Below are 17,080 nucleotides of genomic sequence, written 5' to 3'. Positions count from 1 at the left end.
ATCCTTGCAATTGTATCCCAGTCAAATGTTTCAAGCAATACTTAATTGTCTAGTGAGCTACTGGATAAAATACTTTTCTGTATTTTCATTTTCTGAACCTTTTTACAAAAGATTAGAAGCCACATTTTTCCTGCTGAAACAATTATCTGGTCACACAGATTATTCTGAGGGCACATTGCATTCTCAGTTTACAAGTAAGCTAATTTTGTAATTTAAACTACTGTACTTTTTTCCCCCTATTAATGATCTTTTTTATTTCCCTTTAAATTATCTTTTTCTGATGTCACAGTGATGATGACATTAGCCTGAGAAAGTAGTCTGTCTCGTTCTAGTATGGTAGAATGAAAGTGGTGAGGGGAATCTGTATTTTGTTTCTGTTCAATGGGAATGTGTAGAAAGGTACAAAACTGGTGAAGTTAGCTATATGTTGTCGGAGAAAGTGACTTCTCTTTGTAGTTGCTGGTGTCCGTGTAGATCTGAATACACAAATGTCAAGATTGTATGTGTGATGTAAAATTCAGTAATTGAGATTCTAGAAATGAGAGGTTGGAAAATGACTTGACTGCATTGGTTGTCAATTTCCTCTACTTTGCAGGAGCTCTTCTGAAGTTCATTTACAGTAAAGATTTTTATTCCTGCATTTTCCATTTTTTCATTTTGCCTTCCAGTATCTGAGGACTGTTGGAAAGCCAACAAAATGGTATAGATTCAGTGTTCACCTTAGGTAAAACTGCCTTCTTCATTTATCAGTACTGGTTGTTTTTGAATAAGAGTAGCACAGAGGAGTTAAAGTTACAGGCAAGCTATGTAAAGGAAAAGTTCGTTATTATAGTTTTTCACTGAGTTATGAAATACCATTAGTAGCCATCACAGCCAGAACAATTTAAAACCAGTTTGTTTCAATGTAAAATGCAAGAGGTGTTTGCTGCAAAAATATTCTCATTTTCTAGGCTATGTATGATTCTGCATGTTCTTTGGATGCTTGGGATCTGGTCTGACTTGAGAAAGAGCTGGTGTAAATCATTGCCTAAGTCCAGGATATTTGTTCTGCATTCACCCAATTCATAGAAAGTACTACGTCCTCCCCCAGATTTTCAAAATTCAGTTCTATTTAATGCTGCTGGTGCAAGAATGAGGGATCCTAGCATGTTTTGACATGTGTAACTGCTTGCTCCCCATCATATCTATTGTATAGTACAGATCCATTAGCAGTCTCTGAAGGACACTCTTCCCAAGAAGGACATGCAGGACAGAGTAATCTCTAAATTTCTATCGTGAAGGGATTCAAGTATGATAGCCAGTGTGATGCGGACAGCAAATAGGACTGTTGATGGAGGGTAGTGCAGTCATTCCCATTTCAAATTGGGTGTGACATCGCCCTTTTATCTGGTGTAAGCTTTTCAAGTATGGAGGGCTACAGTAGGAGACAAAATGTTCTTAAAACATCTTTCTTCACCTCCTTTTCTTTGCCTTGGTCCTTCTTCTTTCATGGCTCCCCTTTTCTTTTCCTCTTCCTCCTCTTCCTCTTCCATGCCCTCTCCCCCTCCCAGCAAAAGTTCCTGCTCTGGTTATGAGCTAAATCTTACTCACACATCAATAAGCAGAGATAAGAATTGACTGATAAGAGACACTGCCAGTGTGCTGTGACCACTGCTTTTTAGGCCCACCCTACTTCTGCCACTGCTTTTTGTTTTCTGCAGGCTATCTGTATGGGTAAATTGGCTCTTACCTTACACTGCAGTGGTATCATCTTGTAGGTGAGTGTTCAAGTTAGGATGTGCACAGCAATCAGCACCGGGGAAGCCCAGATGTTGGCTCCACAAGGTACATTACCATAAAAAGTCAGTAACAATTCCTCTTTAGTTTCCTTCACTGCTGTGCAACTACTAACAAGAAAACAGGACCCTTCTCTGAGTTTGAACACACAGCATGTTTGTGTGTTTGTGGATTTTCATCCCAAATCATCCTCAGGATCTGCAGGACTGAAAATCAATGTCTCTCGTAACCTTTTCTCCCCCTAGTTTTCTCGAAACATTTGACTAGAAAGGAAGTGCAATTCTTTAAAGGACTTAAAGTATAAATATGTTTCATTGTTTCTATGGTCCAGTGTTTCCTATAACTACTTGTGTGGGAATGCACAGTCTAATCTGTTAACTAATCCAAGGAAATACTATTTAAGCAGTTGCATTAATTTGTGTTTGCCATTAACTAATTTTTTGTTCACTGCCTTTGAACTAAGTTCAGTTCTTCCTTCTTCATTTAAATACACTCAGTTCAAGAGTCAATTTGTAGGTACTTTCAGAATTACCATTTAGTAGAAAAATCTGTTGTGGCTCTACAAAATAAAAACATGTTTTTTATACTTGTTTCAAATAGACCTATTGTAAGTGTGAAATAAAAAATGACAGTAAGATTTTCTATTGTGATATCTCTGTTAAAAAGTTCTTCTTTGTTTAATGCTTCATAATGAAGTTGCTTCTATTGAAAGCATTGAGTTTGATCTTGGCTTTGATCTAAAGCTTTTGATCTTGAAAGAAGGATGTTGTGGTAGTAAAACAAAAAGGCTAGGAGAGATGTTTTTTTCAAGTGATAAGGGGATACTCTCAGGATTTAATACTCACTTATTGGATCTACCTTTATTTACTTAAATCTGTTTACAAAGTACATCTAATTCTATATATTGAGGGTTTGCTTACACACATGCTTTAATGTGCCCTATTTTTTGCTAGAGCACAGATTTCCTTTTGAAGCTTTCAGAGATTATAGCAATATATAGTATAAGAGTATAAATAATTTTCAAAAGAGTATGAATAATTTTTAAAATACTGACAATACTTTAGTAATATTATTTTAACTATAACAAGAATGATGCGCTCTATTCTTTACTGCCTCTTGTTTTTTAAATATAAACAGAAAAGCCCTTGATAAAATCCTCACTTAGGAATTAATAATATTTGGATTTTGCACGGTTGACATAAGTATCTCCCAACATGCTGGAGTTTGAATAGCCTTCTCTGAGGGACTCCTCTGAAGTCCTATGCCTAAATTTAATTACCTCCTCACGGCATCTTGTTGTATAAATAAAGCTGAGGCCTTGATAAAGGGCTTGCTGTGGTGCAGTATACCTACAAAGCTGCTTTGGCTCTTGCTTTTAATGTGCATTTCAGACCCTCCAAGGTAGTTTAGTTGGATTCTAGAGGCAAGAGCAAGTACCAAGGCCAAGGTTGAAGCTGTTAATGGTGATGATGCCTTCTTGAACTATCCCCACTAGGACTTTCCTCTGTCCATAAAGGCCTGTGACAGAGCATGTTTACAGGAGGGTTCATAGGAAAGTGGCTTCCATAGTAAGGGTCTCGAAGAGAGAGCGTATCGCTAATAATTAGCCTGCAAACCGTGACGAGCATGGATGTGGAGGTTATGAATGGCCGTCCGTCGGCGACGCTGTCGGAGGGAGCGCGGGCTGGCAGCAGCGCCGCCAGTGGCCGGGCCGGGCTGGGCCGGGCTGGACCGCGCTCCGCACCTGCGGGGCGGGGCGGGGCGGGCCGAGCCGGGCCGAGCCGAGCCAAACCGGGCCAGGCCGAGCCGGGCCGGGCCAGGCCGAGCTGAGCGGGGCCCGCGGCCGCCCCGCTGGGGTTGTCTGAGGCGCGGTGCCCTGGCCGCGCCGCCCCGGAGCCGGCGGGCCCTGACGTCTTTAAGGCAGGCTCCTCCTCTCCGCGGGGCTCCGGGGGTCGGGGCGCGGGGGCGGGGGAGCCTGCGGAGGTGTTTCATTTCCTACCGAGGGTTGCGGTGTGCCGCTGCCGAGCCCAGGAACAGCGGCGTGGCCTGGGACGGAACGGGACGAGGCGGAAAGGAGCGGGCGCGGCTCCGGGGGCCGGCGGCAGTCGGACCTCGCTTTCCCCTGCGCCTGCTGCCTCGGGGCTCCGGGGAGCGGAGCGCATCGCGGATCCTCCGCGGGCGATCCCGCCTCACCGTGCGCTTTCTCCCCCGTGTAGCCCCTGCTGGAGGAGGGAGAGACGTGGAAGGAGTGTCAGCTCGTCCAGCAAGTGAGCAGCGAGGTGAGGAGGAAACCTTTCACAGCTGTTATGTCCCACCCGCTTCTTCCCCTTGCAGATCTGCTCCTGGAGTTTTCTACCTTACACACCATCCCCACCCTGCCACGCTTTTTGCTTTAGAAAATAATTGCTTTCATATTAAGAATAAAGATATTAGTATGGGGGAAAAAACCCCTACCAAATGTTACTACTTTATTAAATAATAATAACCATGTCATCCAAATTTGGCGTTGGTAGTTTGGAACAATGTTCAAGTGGGTGGCTGGAAATAAATCTCTTACTTGACATAGAAGGTGTAAGGGATAAAGCACAGAGTTTTTCCCCAGGAGTTTTTCACATTGCAATGATAACTTCCCATTTGGCAACCTGGTCTGACATCAAAATGTTCTTCGTGCAAAGCCCCTTAAACCAAAAGCTCTAAGATGGAGAACATCACCTCACACTTTGATCATGTACCGGTAATAACCAGATTACCTCAGACCACATCTCTTTGGAGAGGAAAAGTGCTTTTTCCTTTGCAGTGATGCAATGAAAAAAGTTGTCTTGAGTATCTTTATAGATATCGAATGCTGAATAACTACAATCAAGTCGCATCTTCTACCTAAAAAAGTATCCTGATTTTGAACTCCAGGTCACAAAATGGATTCAGACAAACCAGAGGATCAGAAAAAGCAGCAAAAAGAAAATGAAGCAGGATGAAGTAGTTTTCCAGCAGGTAAGCAATCATGATGTCAGTTTGTGTAATGGGACAAAGGGCAGAAGATCCAAATAGCTTTCTGATTTTGCCTGCTTAAGATTAGTAGAGATGTTACTTAGTGTCTTCTCCAACAAGATGATAGTAAATAGATGTTACAAGATAAAGTTTCAGAGTTACTATGAAGTTACAATGGCTAGAAATTAATAACCTTTTTAGATGTCTGTGTTCAGTAGACAGAATTTTCATCTATTTGTATTTAACTGGAACATTCTAAGGAAGAAAGAGAAGGGTGCTTTCAAGGGTGCAGAGAAGTACAGCCCTTAAGGGCTTTTGATAGGATCTGAAGCACTATTTTCAGATACTTGTAGGTGAGAGACAATTTTCATGGTAGATTTTGGGACAACAATAGATGTGATGTGCATGTTGAAACAAAATATTTGGACGATGTTGTTGACTCTTCATTCAGAGGGTGAGTTTGAAAATCATCCATTTGTAGTATAGATTTCAGTTAATTAAAATGTGATGGTTATTTTAAAAATTACCACAGAGGATTTTAAAACCTGAATACAACCAAATTTAAACTGGTTTTAAATCGGTGAATTTTAGTTAATCTATTGTGAAAGACCTGTTCAAGAAGGTTGAGTTGACAATTTAAATTATAATGTAGAGAGGTAAGTAGTTAGCTGATACTAAATAGCTGTTTTCTGTCCCTTGAGGGAAAAAAAGGTGAATAAAGATGCACTTCCAAATGCATTATTAGAACTGTGATTTTTTTTTTTTTTTTTTGCTTGTTTTGATTTTGAAAACAAATTTATGATTGTATTTTAAAGCTCTTGTAACCTTTAAAGGTCTAAAATAGTAGTGTGTTGATTTGCTGTTTCGGCAGTGCTTCTAAAATACATAATGAATCATTATGGTTTCTGTAGCCAAATTCTTCCTGATAGCATGACTGCCAGCTCCTGGGATACGTTGCCTTAGTATGGGTATTGCAAGTATATGACAAATGTCCACAAAGTGCACTGTTGTGGGTGGATGATTTACCACCTCCATGATTAGCTAAAAACTGCCAAATAGCATCCTTTAATTCACAACTTTTATTTTGTAACTGGAATACGTAATTTAGGAAAGATGTTCTGTGATGCTGTGCTTTAGAATGGTGTGATATAAATAGAGATAGCATAAACCGTTTCACCAGGTAATTCTATTTCTGTTTATATTTCTGTATGTCAATGTGTGTTTGTGTGTATGTGTAGCATTTGTATTTACAATCATTTTATGCTAAGATGAAGAAGATTTTTTAAGATAAAAATTGTATTGCCTTGGCAATTTGTGAGCAAAATGCATTGATGGTACAAATAACAATAGTACAAACCAATATGCATACATATTGAAGCAGTTTTTAAATGGTACATTTAAAAGAGGATGATAGATCCTCTGTTATGCCTGAACAGTAGGTTTAAAAGTGCCTTATGCTGTTATACCAATCCTAATCTCTTTCTATAGGAGAAAGCTTCATTAGTGCAAAATCCCTTTCTACTGATAAAACTCCTTTTCTGTTGAGGATGTTGTTCTCCCAGTGTTTCACAGTTTGTGAGAGAGACCTTCAGCATGTACCTTGCAGTGATAGAAATGCAAAACCTGATGTGTAAACATAAGATATACTCACTGTTTTTTGAAACAGTAATTCTAGAGCAAGGTCTGTGAGTAGACATATGAGTTAAAATTGAAGGGAAGCATAACCATTGTCTTCTAATATCTGTAAGTATCAATAATTCATGGGGATCTAATGCGCTGCATTTGCAAGGTACTTAACCATATGGGAAGGAAGAGGGGTAACAATAATCTTATATTTGATAGTAAACCACTGACTTTTCACTGAGTTTGAAATTCTTTATGTTGCCTAGATGTCTCGCCATTGCAATGGTGACTTTTTCAATAGTTACAGGTAAGAGAACAGAGGAGAAAAAAGAGTGAGTGACCTCCCTGGTGCTAGCCGGGCTTTATGATTTGGTTTCAGAGCTGGTTGCACTAGGTTTCCAACCCTGACTTACCAGTGCAATTACTATTCAGTGTAGGTCGTGCTAACCTCTCTTCTATGAGAATTCCTGATCCTTAGCTGTGTCCACTTATAGAAGAAATGACATTATACAGAAGTTAAAGTATCTTCAGAGATAAACAAGACAACAAGAAAGAGAAAATCGTGTAATGGAAAACTTGAAGATAGCAGAGAAATAGAAATAAAGATGTTGACTGGGAAGAGGGAGGTGAGAAGGCAAGCAATAATAAACAGAGAAGTCAGAGAGCTGATAGCAGCTCATATTACAACTGTAATTTAAATAAGGATACTGATGTATTTTGCTACACCTTGAAAACTGAGCTTTACTTTGATCTTACTTATCCTTTGAAAACAAGCACCATCTTATTAAATGTGGCTTCTAAACTTTCAAAACAAGCACTAACTTTTTATATGTAGCTTCTAAACTTCCATCTGCCTGTGCTGTCAGATTTTCCTCTAAGGTTTCATGTGCCTATGCTGTCCAATTTTCCTCTCTTATTTTAATTTTTTGTGATAGGAAGTCTAATTTCTAATACATGGTGGATGACTTTGCTATACTGAGTCACCACCAAATCAAAGCAACTGTATCCAAGTACAAAATCTAGGACAGAAAGATAACTGTATGGAATAAGTGAAACAGAATGGCAAAGGAAAGGTTGCTGACAACTGCCAAGGAATTGCTTCTTGAAGAAGTTGCCTTCTAAACAGTTAAATTTGTAGGAGCTGATGTTTATACATGTTTAAAAAACATTTGGATACCATCTGCTGGATAAAACTACGTGACTGTAGTGTTAACTGTGCTCAAGATGAACCAGTGGCGAAGCTTGTGTAGAAAGGTATGGTGTTGCTTTCCACTGTGGATCCACATGGTGGATTACAGGAGTGGAACAGAATCAATGAGTGAGAAAGACTTCTAGCTGAATAGCTGAGGGTTCTCATACTTCTGCTCTTCTTGTTTATTCAGTTTTTTTGTTTGTTTGTTTTTAAGCTTTTTTTAAATTCTAACCTTTTTGCTGTTCTATCTCTGAAACTGAAAAAGGTGGTATTTTCTTAACACCTTTTATGCCAATTTTTTCGTTCCTACTTCTTTTTCACGCCTGGTGTATTTTCCTGTCTTCTTTTGACTCATTTGGTCACCTTCGGTACTGTTCACCCCTTTCTATTTATTTTCAGTCTCTCTATCTGTTTGAAAAAATGGAAAAACAAGTCAAAAAATAGAAAAAAAGTTACCTTTTGCTCACTGTGTTTTCTGCTTATAGTTCTCTGTAGCTACTCTTCTTACAATATGTGTACACATACACAAACTAAAACACATTCACCCTTTGCATTTCTACTTTTGTCCTTCTTTCTATTCTTGTACATTTTTTACTCCTCATTTAATATTATGCTGTCTCTTCATGTTGTCATTTATCTGGTCAGCACATTTAGCAGTCAGTATGTGTATCAATACAGAATGCTGTTCGTGTGTGAAATTTAGAGAAGGTGTAACAGAGTTGATAAGAATTACTTGGTTCAAATAAGCAATGTTTTATAATGAAGAGTATGATGGATCTGTTAAATGGTGTTGTGATTATGATGTTTGTTTTAATAGTTGACTGTTCCATTGTCCTGTCTGTATCAGGCAGAAGAAAATGATCTTCCAGTCAGGCTAGTGGAATTGTGGCATGCAATCTCTATCTACTGGGGCGAAACATCTTTTCATTAGAAGACAAATTCACTTTTACATGACATTCAGTGTCAAAACATGAAAGCTGATTTGAGTATATTTCAGTAGTATAAAAAGTAACATCAGATGAGATAACAAGGATACACAGGATTTAGGAAAAACATTGAAATAAACATGTATATATATTCATACTACATAAGGAACATGTTTCCTGCATATAATCAAAATTGCATTTGTCTGTTTCAGTTTTAGTTTGATTGTATACTAGAACTTTGGGGAGTGATTCAACTTTCCTAGAATAATTTCTGCAACTTTCTCAGAAATACTGTTTTCCTGTGTTTAAAGTTTGTCAGCTAGTTTTACTAGCAATGTGACTTCGACTTTTTTTCCTATTGGTTGTTGCTATTGATCCTTTGTGTCACTCCAGAGAATTACAGTTCTCAATATTTAAGCTCTCTTAACAACCTGAGCATAAATGACTTTGTTGATATTGCTTTTACGTTTCTAATAAAAAATAAAAAACCCAAGCCACTTGTGATATATATGACTAATGCTAAATGCTGTCTTTGTCCTTTAATAATGAATTCACCACCAGAAGTGAAACACAAGAAACAAATCTTCTAATTCTCTAAAATGAGTTTTCTTGTTATACTGCAAGTAGAAAATATTTCAGGGTCTCATAAGAAATACTGATTAAAAATACCATGTGGTATAAAAGAGCTCTTAGTTAACTAGAAAATTTATTCAGGATGGTGCGCTTCTGCTAATTCAGGCAATGACTATTAACATACAGTGTATAAAAATTACATTATATCTTTAATTGGCATATATTTTTTGTTTATCAAAATGATTATTTTTATTTTAATCTACCAAACTAAGGATCAAAGCAAGGATCAAATCTGAAATAGTCTGATGAGCTTGTGCACTGCTTAACAGCTAAGAGAAACATGGTGAAAAATCCTAAATTGTTATTCAGAGATGCTTCAATTGTGTTATTTGCTGTACCAAAATCTATTAATTTTACATAAATTTCTAGGAACCCTGTAAACTGGCCTTCACTGATTACAGAAAACATTTAATTCCTTTCTCAGTCAGAAATTAGAACGGAAAATTTTTCCCAGCTCATGTACAAGATCTGATTTGCATTAAATGTTGTTAAGCTGTCTGGGAAATAGATACTGTCATTTAAAAACTTTTTTTTATGAGTACATAAGAATATAATTTCAGGCCATTGGAACTAAGCAATTTCAGTATTTAATTCTCCATCCCTAAAAGAATATTTGTATTTGTGAATTGTTTGGAAACTTTTTAATTGTGCTTTTCTAAAGAACTATGTTTTTTTAGGATAGTGCTTCTTCAGAATTCACCTAAGAAACATTTAACAGAACAAGAAAATACTGTGTGTAAAAAAAAAAAAAAAAAAAAAAAAAAAAAAAAAAAAAGAGTGAAAGTAATTTTTTTAATAGTGCAATTCTTACCACATTATCTGCTGTATTTTATTTCCAGTAGTGATATGCCAGAAATGCCAGAATCATAGTTTTCTTTACAACAGCACCCATCTCTCTTAGCAAGGAATTGCTTTTCATATGGAGCCTCCCAGATATATATTGTCTAAGAGTGAATGTTCTCATTAGCCTACAATTTTAGATCAATTAAGCAACTTAACACCATGCATATGCTAATGCTTCTGCCCCCTTTCTGACTCTGAGATGACCATCTCTAAATTAGGAGACCTCAGGCCAGCCTGGCTATGTGTTGAAATAGTTTAAAGTTTGCAGATATTTACTGTTAATTATAGTTGTCCAAGCAAGCAACCATCCTGTGCAATGGTAGATTAAGGCCACTGTGTTGTAAAACTCAAGGTTTGTCCAGAAAGACAGAAAAAGACAGTTTTAGTAGAGGGGTTTATTACTTTTGATTTGTAGGAAGAATTAGTTACACATTTGTGATGGAGTAATGTTTGCCTATCAGTCTCACTGGAGGCATTTTAAGAAGGTCGTGTTTGTGTATGTTACCATATGATGTTATCTAGAGCTACATTACTGGGATTGACTGCTGCTGCTAACTTTTTCAGTCTGCTGTTGTTTCTCATTATAAAGCCCTATTTTGTGGTGGTTGAAACATGATCATTCATACCTTAACTTAATAAAAAGAAGTTTTGTTTTTAATAAGACAGGAAATGGAAAATATGAGAACAGTTTTATTCTTTCCCAAATAGAAAAAAACCAAAAAGCATTTGATAGTTTTTAATACTTCTCAAGTGTATGCCCCCACCAGTGTTTACACAGTGAATTCTGAGTGATGATGTAGTGAGTTCTGGGAGCAGAAAGAAGGCTGTCCCTTTCAGGGCATTTGCAACTGGAGCAGCAAACCACATTTGGAAAAAAGTGGTGGACTGCATTCAAACACTCCATAAGTCTTCTCCTACAGATTTTTCCTGTGGATTTTTTATTAGCTGAGAATATACACTTGTGCATGCCACCTGAATAATATACTTGATTTAAATGTCCCCAGGTTCTTCTTGATGTGATTGACTATAATGACTCCTAAGGAGGCTTATTGGTCTGCTGGCTCAAATGTGTGCTTTATTTCAGTTTTACACGTGTTTTATTTCAGTCTTATATTTATTACACATTGTCAGAAATAGGCTTAGCTATTTTTTTGATGACTGGTTTTAGCTATTGTCCTCATTGTATGTCTATTTTCAGTTTGGTTTATGTTCACATGCTATATAGTAAAAGCACATGTGTAGTAGTCAGTAAGTGCAGACATTGTTTTTAAAGAAATGTATGAGCACAGAAGGGAAAGGCTGGGCCCTTTGCGTAACCTGTTAAAAAGGTAGTTCTCAACCTGATTTTCATGGCCACAGTATAAAACGTAGTCGTGGGTACAACTTAGGATACTGTCATTCTTTCCTTCCTCTGCAGTCCCCTAAGAAGCTCTTTTGGAGCAGGAAGGTAGCTCACAATTGAAAGCAATTCTTTGCATACTTTGTTGCTTTAATTAAATGGACAGGATTAAATTCTTAAAGGTATGTGAATTTTACTGTACTCATTTGGTCTGTGCTGCATATATTTTCTTGTGCTACTTTTCATGTGGACACAAACCAAGTGACTGATCACAATTGTCTAACTCATCTCATCAGATGATTCACATGCAGTTTTTGTGAAACCTATGCCAACATTTGAAACTAGACTTCTTAACATTACTGTGTGTATGTATATGTGTGTGTATATATATACACTTAAATTTCCATAGTTTTGATTTAAAAATTATTGCCAGTGACAATTTGCTTAATTAACTACAAGATATTTCTTTTTTGTCCTCATTACGTGCTGAAGCTCATAATGATTTTTCAAAGAAAGCTTTTATTTTTATCTGGAAAAATTGCTTCCTGAAAAGGAAGCTTAGGCAATCTAGATATCTTTTTCCTTTTCTGCCTTAAATATCGGCATCCACTGGGTATTTTCAATTTAAGTTGTTAGAGCTCTACATCAACCATGTTCCTTTAAGAGATGCTGCGGGGAAAGCCCAGAGAAAAGCAATGCAGATGTGTGAAAAGCAATGCAGATGTGTGAGCTTCATCATTTTTGGTATTCCTAACAGATGTGTAAGGAGGAAGATGATATGACTGTCCCAACCACAGGAACCATTTTTGTTGCCACTTTCAGTCTATGAGATGGTTTGGGCATGAGACACAAATTCCTTGTCGAAATTGGATTTCATTACTTTTGCTTCTTAAAAAAAGTAATGTTTTGGGTTTATGAACTATATTCTGTGTACTCTTCAGGCTGCATGCTCTAAATGTGCTGGACACCATGTACAGAATTTGTCTTAAAGTTGGTTTCCTTCTTCACTCATAACAGGAATACCTGAGTAAAAAAGAGTCTTAGGACTTAGTATGGAATACTGATGGGGGCCTCATGTTCTCTCATCCATATTTCAAAAGAAAATTAAGTACAGCTAGAGAATATTAAATGTTTCCATGCTCAAGATCCTGTTTATTTCAAAGAAAAAAATGGCATGTAGTGCCAGTTATGCAGTAACTATAGTTGTCTTGTTTTTGTTTAACTCGATTTCTCTGTGTTTTGGCTGTACTTCTGACAAACATGGTGAAGCTATTAATATGTAAAATACTTTGCTGAACCAGGCCTTAGTCATTCATCCTCAAGGCTTACTTCCTCATCGAACAGGAGATTTGATTTCTTCAAATTGCCCAGAGAGTTTTTTACTGGGGGATACTTGTCAATATTTTAAAATATATCCATTTATCTGTATATCTAAATCTTACAGCATAGATAACACCTTTGGGAGAGGACAGATAATGTTTGAGGGACAATAACTGTAGAATCAATTTGTTGAAAGCTCAGTTTCCTTTCAGGTCCTGCAGTTTCCTCCCTCCTATTTTGCTTGTTAAAGCAAAAGTAGATTCCCTTCTGAGTGTATGCCAGTTCATGCAAGATGGAATTCTTGGTTTATCACACAAATTTACCTTCATTGTGGCTTGAAAATATGGCCTATTTTTGACAGCAATTTCACCCTGAGTAAACCTGTTAGGTTTTCAAATGCTTTCAGAAGGAAGTAAAAAAAGGTGAATTTTGTCTGCTGTGGAACACAAGCAATACATGTGTTCATATTGAGGACAAGTGATTGCATGAAGGGATTGGGAAGCCAGGGAGAGTGATTTCAGGTTACCTGGTTTTATAGATGGGAATATGTGAAAGGACTTGATGGTCAATATAATTAATATACCATACTTTTATTTTAATACCTACCCTTATTTTATAACATCCATAATACTTTTCAAGCAATTAAAATTTTGCTCATATTTTAAAAACATCTATGCTTATTTATCAGTAGAGAAGATGCACCTGACAACAAAATGCTTGTCTCTACTATAATTTTACAGTAGAGTTGCTGTAAAAGAAACTAAGAAATTTAAGATACCTCATAAGATACTACCTAGTAGTGTGAAGATAGTTTTTATGAAATTCAGTGTTTACAAAATGTCTTCCACTAAACAAGTACCCAGTACTTTTTATGTAAAGACCTCATTATCATTGTGTGAAATACCTCAAAAACACATAATATCTCTTAAAATTCTGTTCTTCAAAACTGAAATAACTTGATTTTACAGATCATAATCCAAAGCATGGAGATAATAGATAGTTTGTCTGCAGATACCTAAGAAAGTTAGGCATGGCAAGGAAATGAAGTCAAGTTTTGTGGCCCAGCACAAACCTTAAGTTGAAGGCTGTCTATATTACAGATAAGAACTGAGCCACGCATTCTTCCATTAAGCAGTTAGTCCTCTCTGCACCAAAATGCATACAGGTTGGTGGTATTTTAACCTGCAGCATAGATAAGAACAGATCAATCATAGCCAGGGCTGTGACTTCACTTCCCCAGTACTGTGAAAGCCCAGTGCATATAGCAGTGTAATTGAAAAGATGATCTTGAGCATGGGAGGAGTCATCAATATTTATATTGTAACAGAACATACTTTCCAGTAATGAATTTCATCTATAGTGATTTTAGATTATCAGTACAGGTGTTGGCTTTGAGTCTGTTTTAAATAATAATAATTAAATGGACAACTGTTTACCATTTTGTCTTTGACTGTTTGAATGTGGGTGTGCAGCCTGTAACCTTCAATGCAAAGGGAGAATTAAATAATTAATAAAAGCTTGCTAACTCATGAGCTTTTGCAGTGCAGAAATTTTTGATTGTAAAACTTTCAGGCATAGTGTGATAAGGTGTTGGAAGGCCAGATAACAGCCAGAAGTCAGAAATGTTCCCGTGTGTTGTGTCTTCAGAGCGTAGAAAGAGGTATGATGGCAAGTCTGCTCCTGCTTTATTAACTTGGAGGTAGTACATAGTTGGAACCTGTGATAAAGAAAATAGCATACAGAGCCCTTTGCTACAGAGGTGTATTTATTCTAGTGATGTGTGTTGCTTCACAACTTAAGTGAGACAGAAATGCAGAGTTAAGTGTCTTGTGTGAATGTCTTGTGTAGCTATCTAGCCTTCTATATATAAAGTAGCATGTGAGTAAATATTTAATTAATTATGTTTAATAGAAAATATCTGGTTAGACTATCAGATTCTCTTTTGCTTCATCAGGAAGACAGGGACTTTTTCTGAAAAAATCCTGTTTTGTACTTCCAGAGGGTATTTCATATCTTGCACTTGTTTTTAATCAGTTAAAGCTTGTGAATATCCCATGAATTTGTTTGAAATATTTTTGAAAGGAAGGTTATGCAATACCAATGACCTAGATGGCATGTAGATGCTAAGTTTCTTCATTTGTTTTCTCTTGTCCAGAGCATAGAGATGGGAAGCATTCTTAGAATTATTTTTAGATGTTTTTAAAAGTCAGCCTTGATTTCCCTATGTAACAGTAATCCCTTGGCTTGGCCTGAAAGCAGTACTATTTACTCTTCAATAGTGCCATGTGTTTGAAATTTTTTATTGCATTTTGATGCCTGTGTTGGGGTTTTTTTAGCTGCCCTTTTTTTTTTTTTTTTTTTCCCCTCTTGTTTTAAATCGAGTACTCAGAAACTTCAACTTATACTGGTTTTTCATACGTTAACTGCTTGGGTATAGGAGAAAGAACTACCCAATGTATCCATGATTCTTCTCATAGTGTGCCTAAATTACAAAGTGTTTTGATTTATTGCTGTCTAGTTTGCATGTGTGTAAAAGATCACTTCCTAACACGATAATTGTGTCATCTTTATGACATCACATTTGCTGTGACAGAAAGATCTCTGAACAGTTAGGAGTTAGTAATTCTGGTTTCCTTCTTAGCTTATGTCCTGCTTGTTTTCTCTTTACACATTCATCTGAAAAGTGAGCTATTGCTCCCAGTGCATCTTTACATCTCCATCATGGAGCTGCTGCTGTTTTAGTTGATGTCTCCCTCTTTTTAAAATAAGAAGAAATTGTATGCATCACTGTGTGTCTCTAGCACCTACCACTGCTCCTCATTCCATTTACAGCATTAAAATCTGTGAAACTTGTACAGAGATGTTGTCTTAACCATGCATAGGCTGCTGAATTACAAAATATTACTATTCTTTCTTCTGCCACACAAATCAGCTGTGCTATGTAAAAAGGGTAGGCGGTTTCAAGTTCTGCATCTTTGTAAGCTAAAAATATTATCTAAGTGGTTTGTTACTTGTGACAGTAAGTTAGTGTTTGTGAAACATACTCTGGTAAATGTGAGCGTTCGTGGAGTTTTTGTTTGTCATTGCTGGTGTTAGAGCAAGACTGATGGTTTCAACTGAGGGAATCATGTTCTTTGGTCTACACATAAGCTTTTCACTATCCTACCTATATCTGTGGTGCAATACGATGTGATTGTGTCTAAATCATCAGTGAAAAGCCAGGGCTTTTCAGCTTATCTCGAGTCATCTTGATCTGAATGTTTCTATTACCATCAAAACTTAGAATAAGCCAAATGCATAAAGTGTTATAGAAATGTCTTTTCATGAATAAAAATCCCTTGTAAATTAGAAAATCTGCTATGGAAAAGTTACTTTTGAGGACTAGTGAATTTTACTTGGCCAAAATCATTGTGAGTGTCTGTTAAAATTTATAAAAATCTGATTATGGATGCTGAAACATGAGCTCTAGATTACTCATTTACAGATAGAAAATAAACCTCCCAACAGAATAGCTCAGTACTAATTACACAGAGGAAAAACATGAAAATGAGAAGTTAGATCAATCATCACCTTTGTTATTGTGATTCTAATTATATTTAAAATTTTAATAAATTTCTGAGTCACAATATGTGAAGTGACCAATTATTATCAACACAAATAATATCCTTGAGATTTCACAATGCTCATTGCTACTCACATGTTGTCTAAGGAGATCTAGGTAGGCATAGGAAAGGAAGAAAGGAAAGGATAGGTTGGCCAGGAGGCTACCCTGCGCTGCATCAGGTACAGCATTGCCATCTGGGCAAGAAGGGGGATTGTCCTGATCTGCTCTGAGCTGGGGTGGCCTCACCCCCTAGTGTCGGGGGTTTTGCTATACCAGGAGCAGCTGAGGTCACTTGATCTGTTCAACCTGGAGAAGAGGAGACTGAGGACAGACCTCACTGCAGTTACAACTTCCTTATGAGGGGAAGGGGAGGGTCAAGCACTGGTCTCTCCTCTGTGGTGATCAGTGACGGGACCCCAGGGAATGGCCTGAAGCTGTGTCAGGGGGGAAAGGAGGCTTATGTTGGATATTAGAAAAAAGGTTCTTCACCCAGAGGGTGGTTGGGCACTGGAACAGGCTCCAGGAAGCAGACCACTCCAGGGAAGTGGTCACAGCACCAGCCTGACAGAGTTCAAGAAGCAGTCGGACAGTGTTGTCAGGCACATGGTGTGACCCTTGGGGATGGTGCTGTGCAAGGCCAGGAGCTGGATTTGGTCCTTGTGGACCCTTGTGGACCCAAGGACTTGGTCCTTGGTCCTTCTAGGTCAGAGTAATCTGTGATTCTGTAACTGTAGAAGGAAACTTAAAGCTCAAGGTTTTTGGATTATGTTCAACCTCCCTAGCAAGCACCTGCATTTTCCACTTTGGGTTCTGTTTCTGTGGGAGTTTTACAAACA

The 17,080-nt window shown here is 37.5% G+C and overlaps 1 protein-coding gene across 4 annotated transcripts in view; it reads left to right on the top strand.

The window, feature by feature from the left end:
• The window catches only part of AOPEP (aminopeptidase O (putative)), a 196,385-nt gene that overhangs the window by 114,759 nt on the left and 64,546 nt on the right, over window positions 1-17,080 (top strand). For all 4 annotated transcript variants that reach the window (XM_054004179.1, XM_054004177.1, XM_054004176.1 and 1 more), the window contains 2 exons: window positions 3,993-4,055; window positions 4,684-4,767. In XM_054004179.1, coding sequence (XP_053860154.1) covers window positions 3,993-4,055; window positions 4,684-4,767 — 147 coding nt within the window. The remainder of the gene's footprint in view (window positions 1-3,992; window positions 4,056-4,683; window positions 4,768-17,080) is intronic.

Source organism: Vidua macroura, chromosome Z (assembly GCF_024509145.1).
Source record: "Vidua macroura isolate BioBank_ID:100142 chromosome Z, ASM2450914v1, whole genome shotgun sequence".
NCBI lineage: Eukaryota > Metazoa > Chordata > Aves > Passeriformes > Viduidae > Vidua > Vidua macroura.
This window is presented reverse-complemented; position numbering and strand designations above follow the sequence as displayed.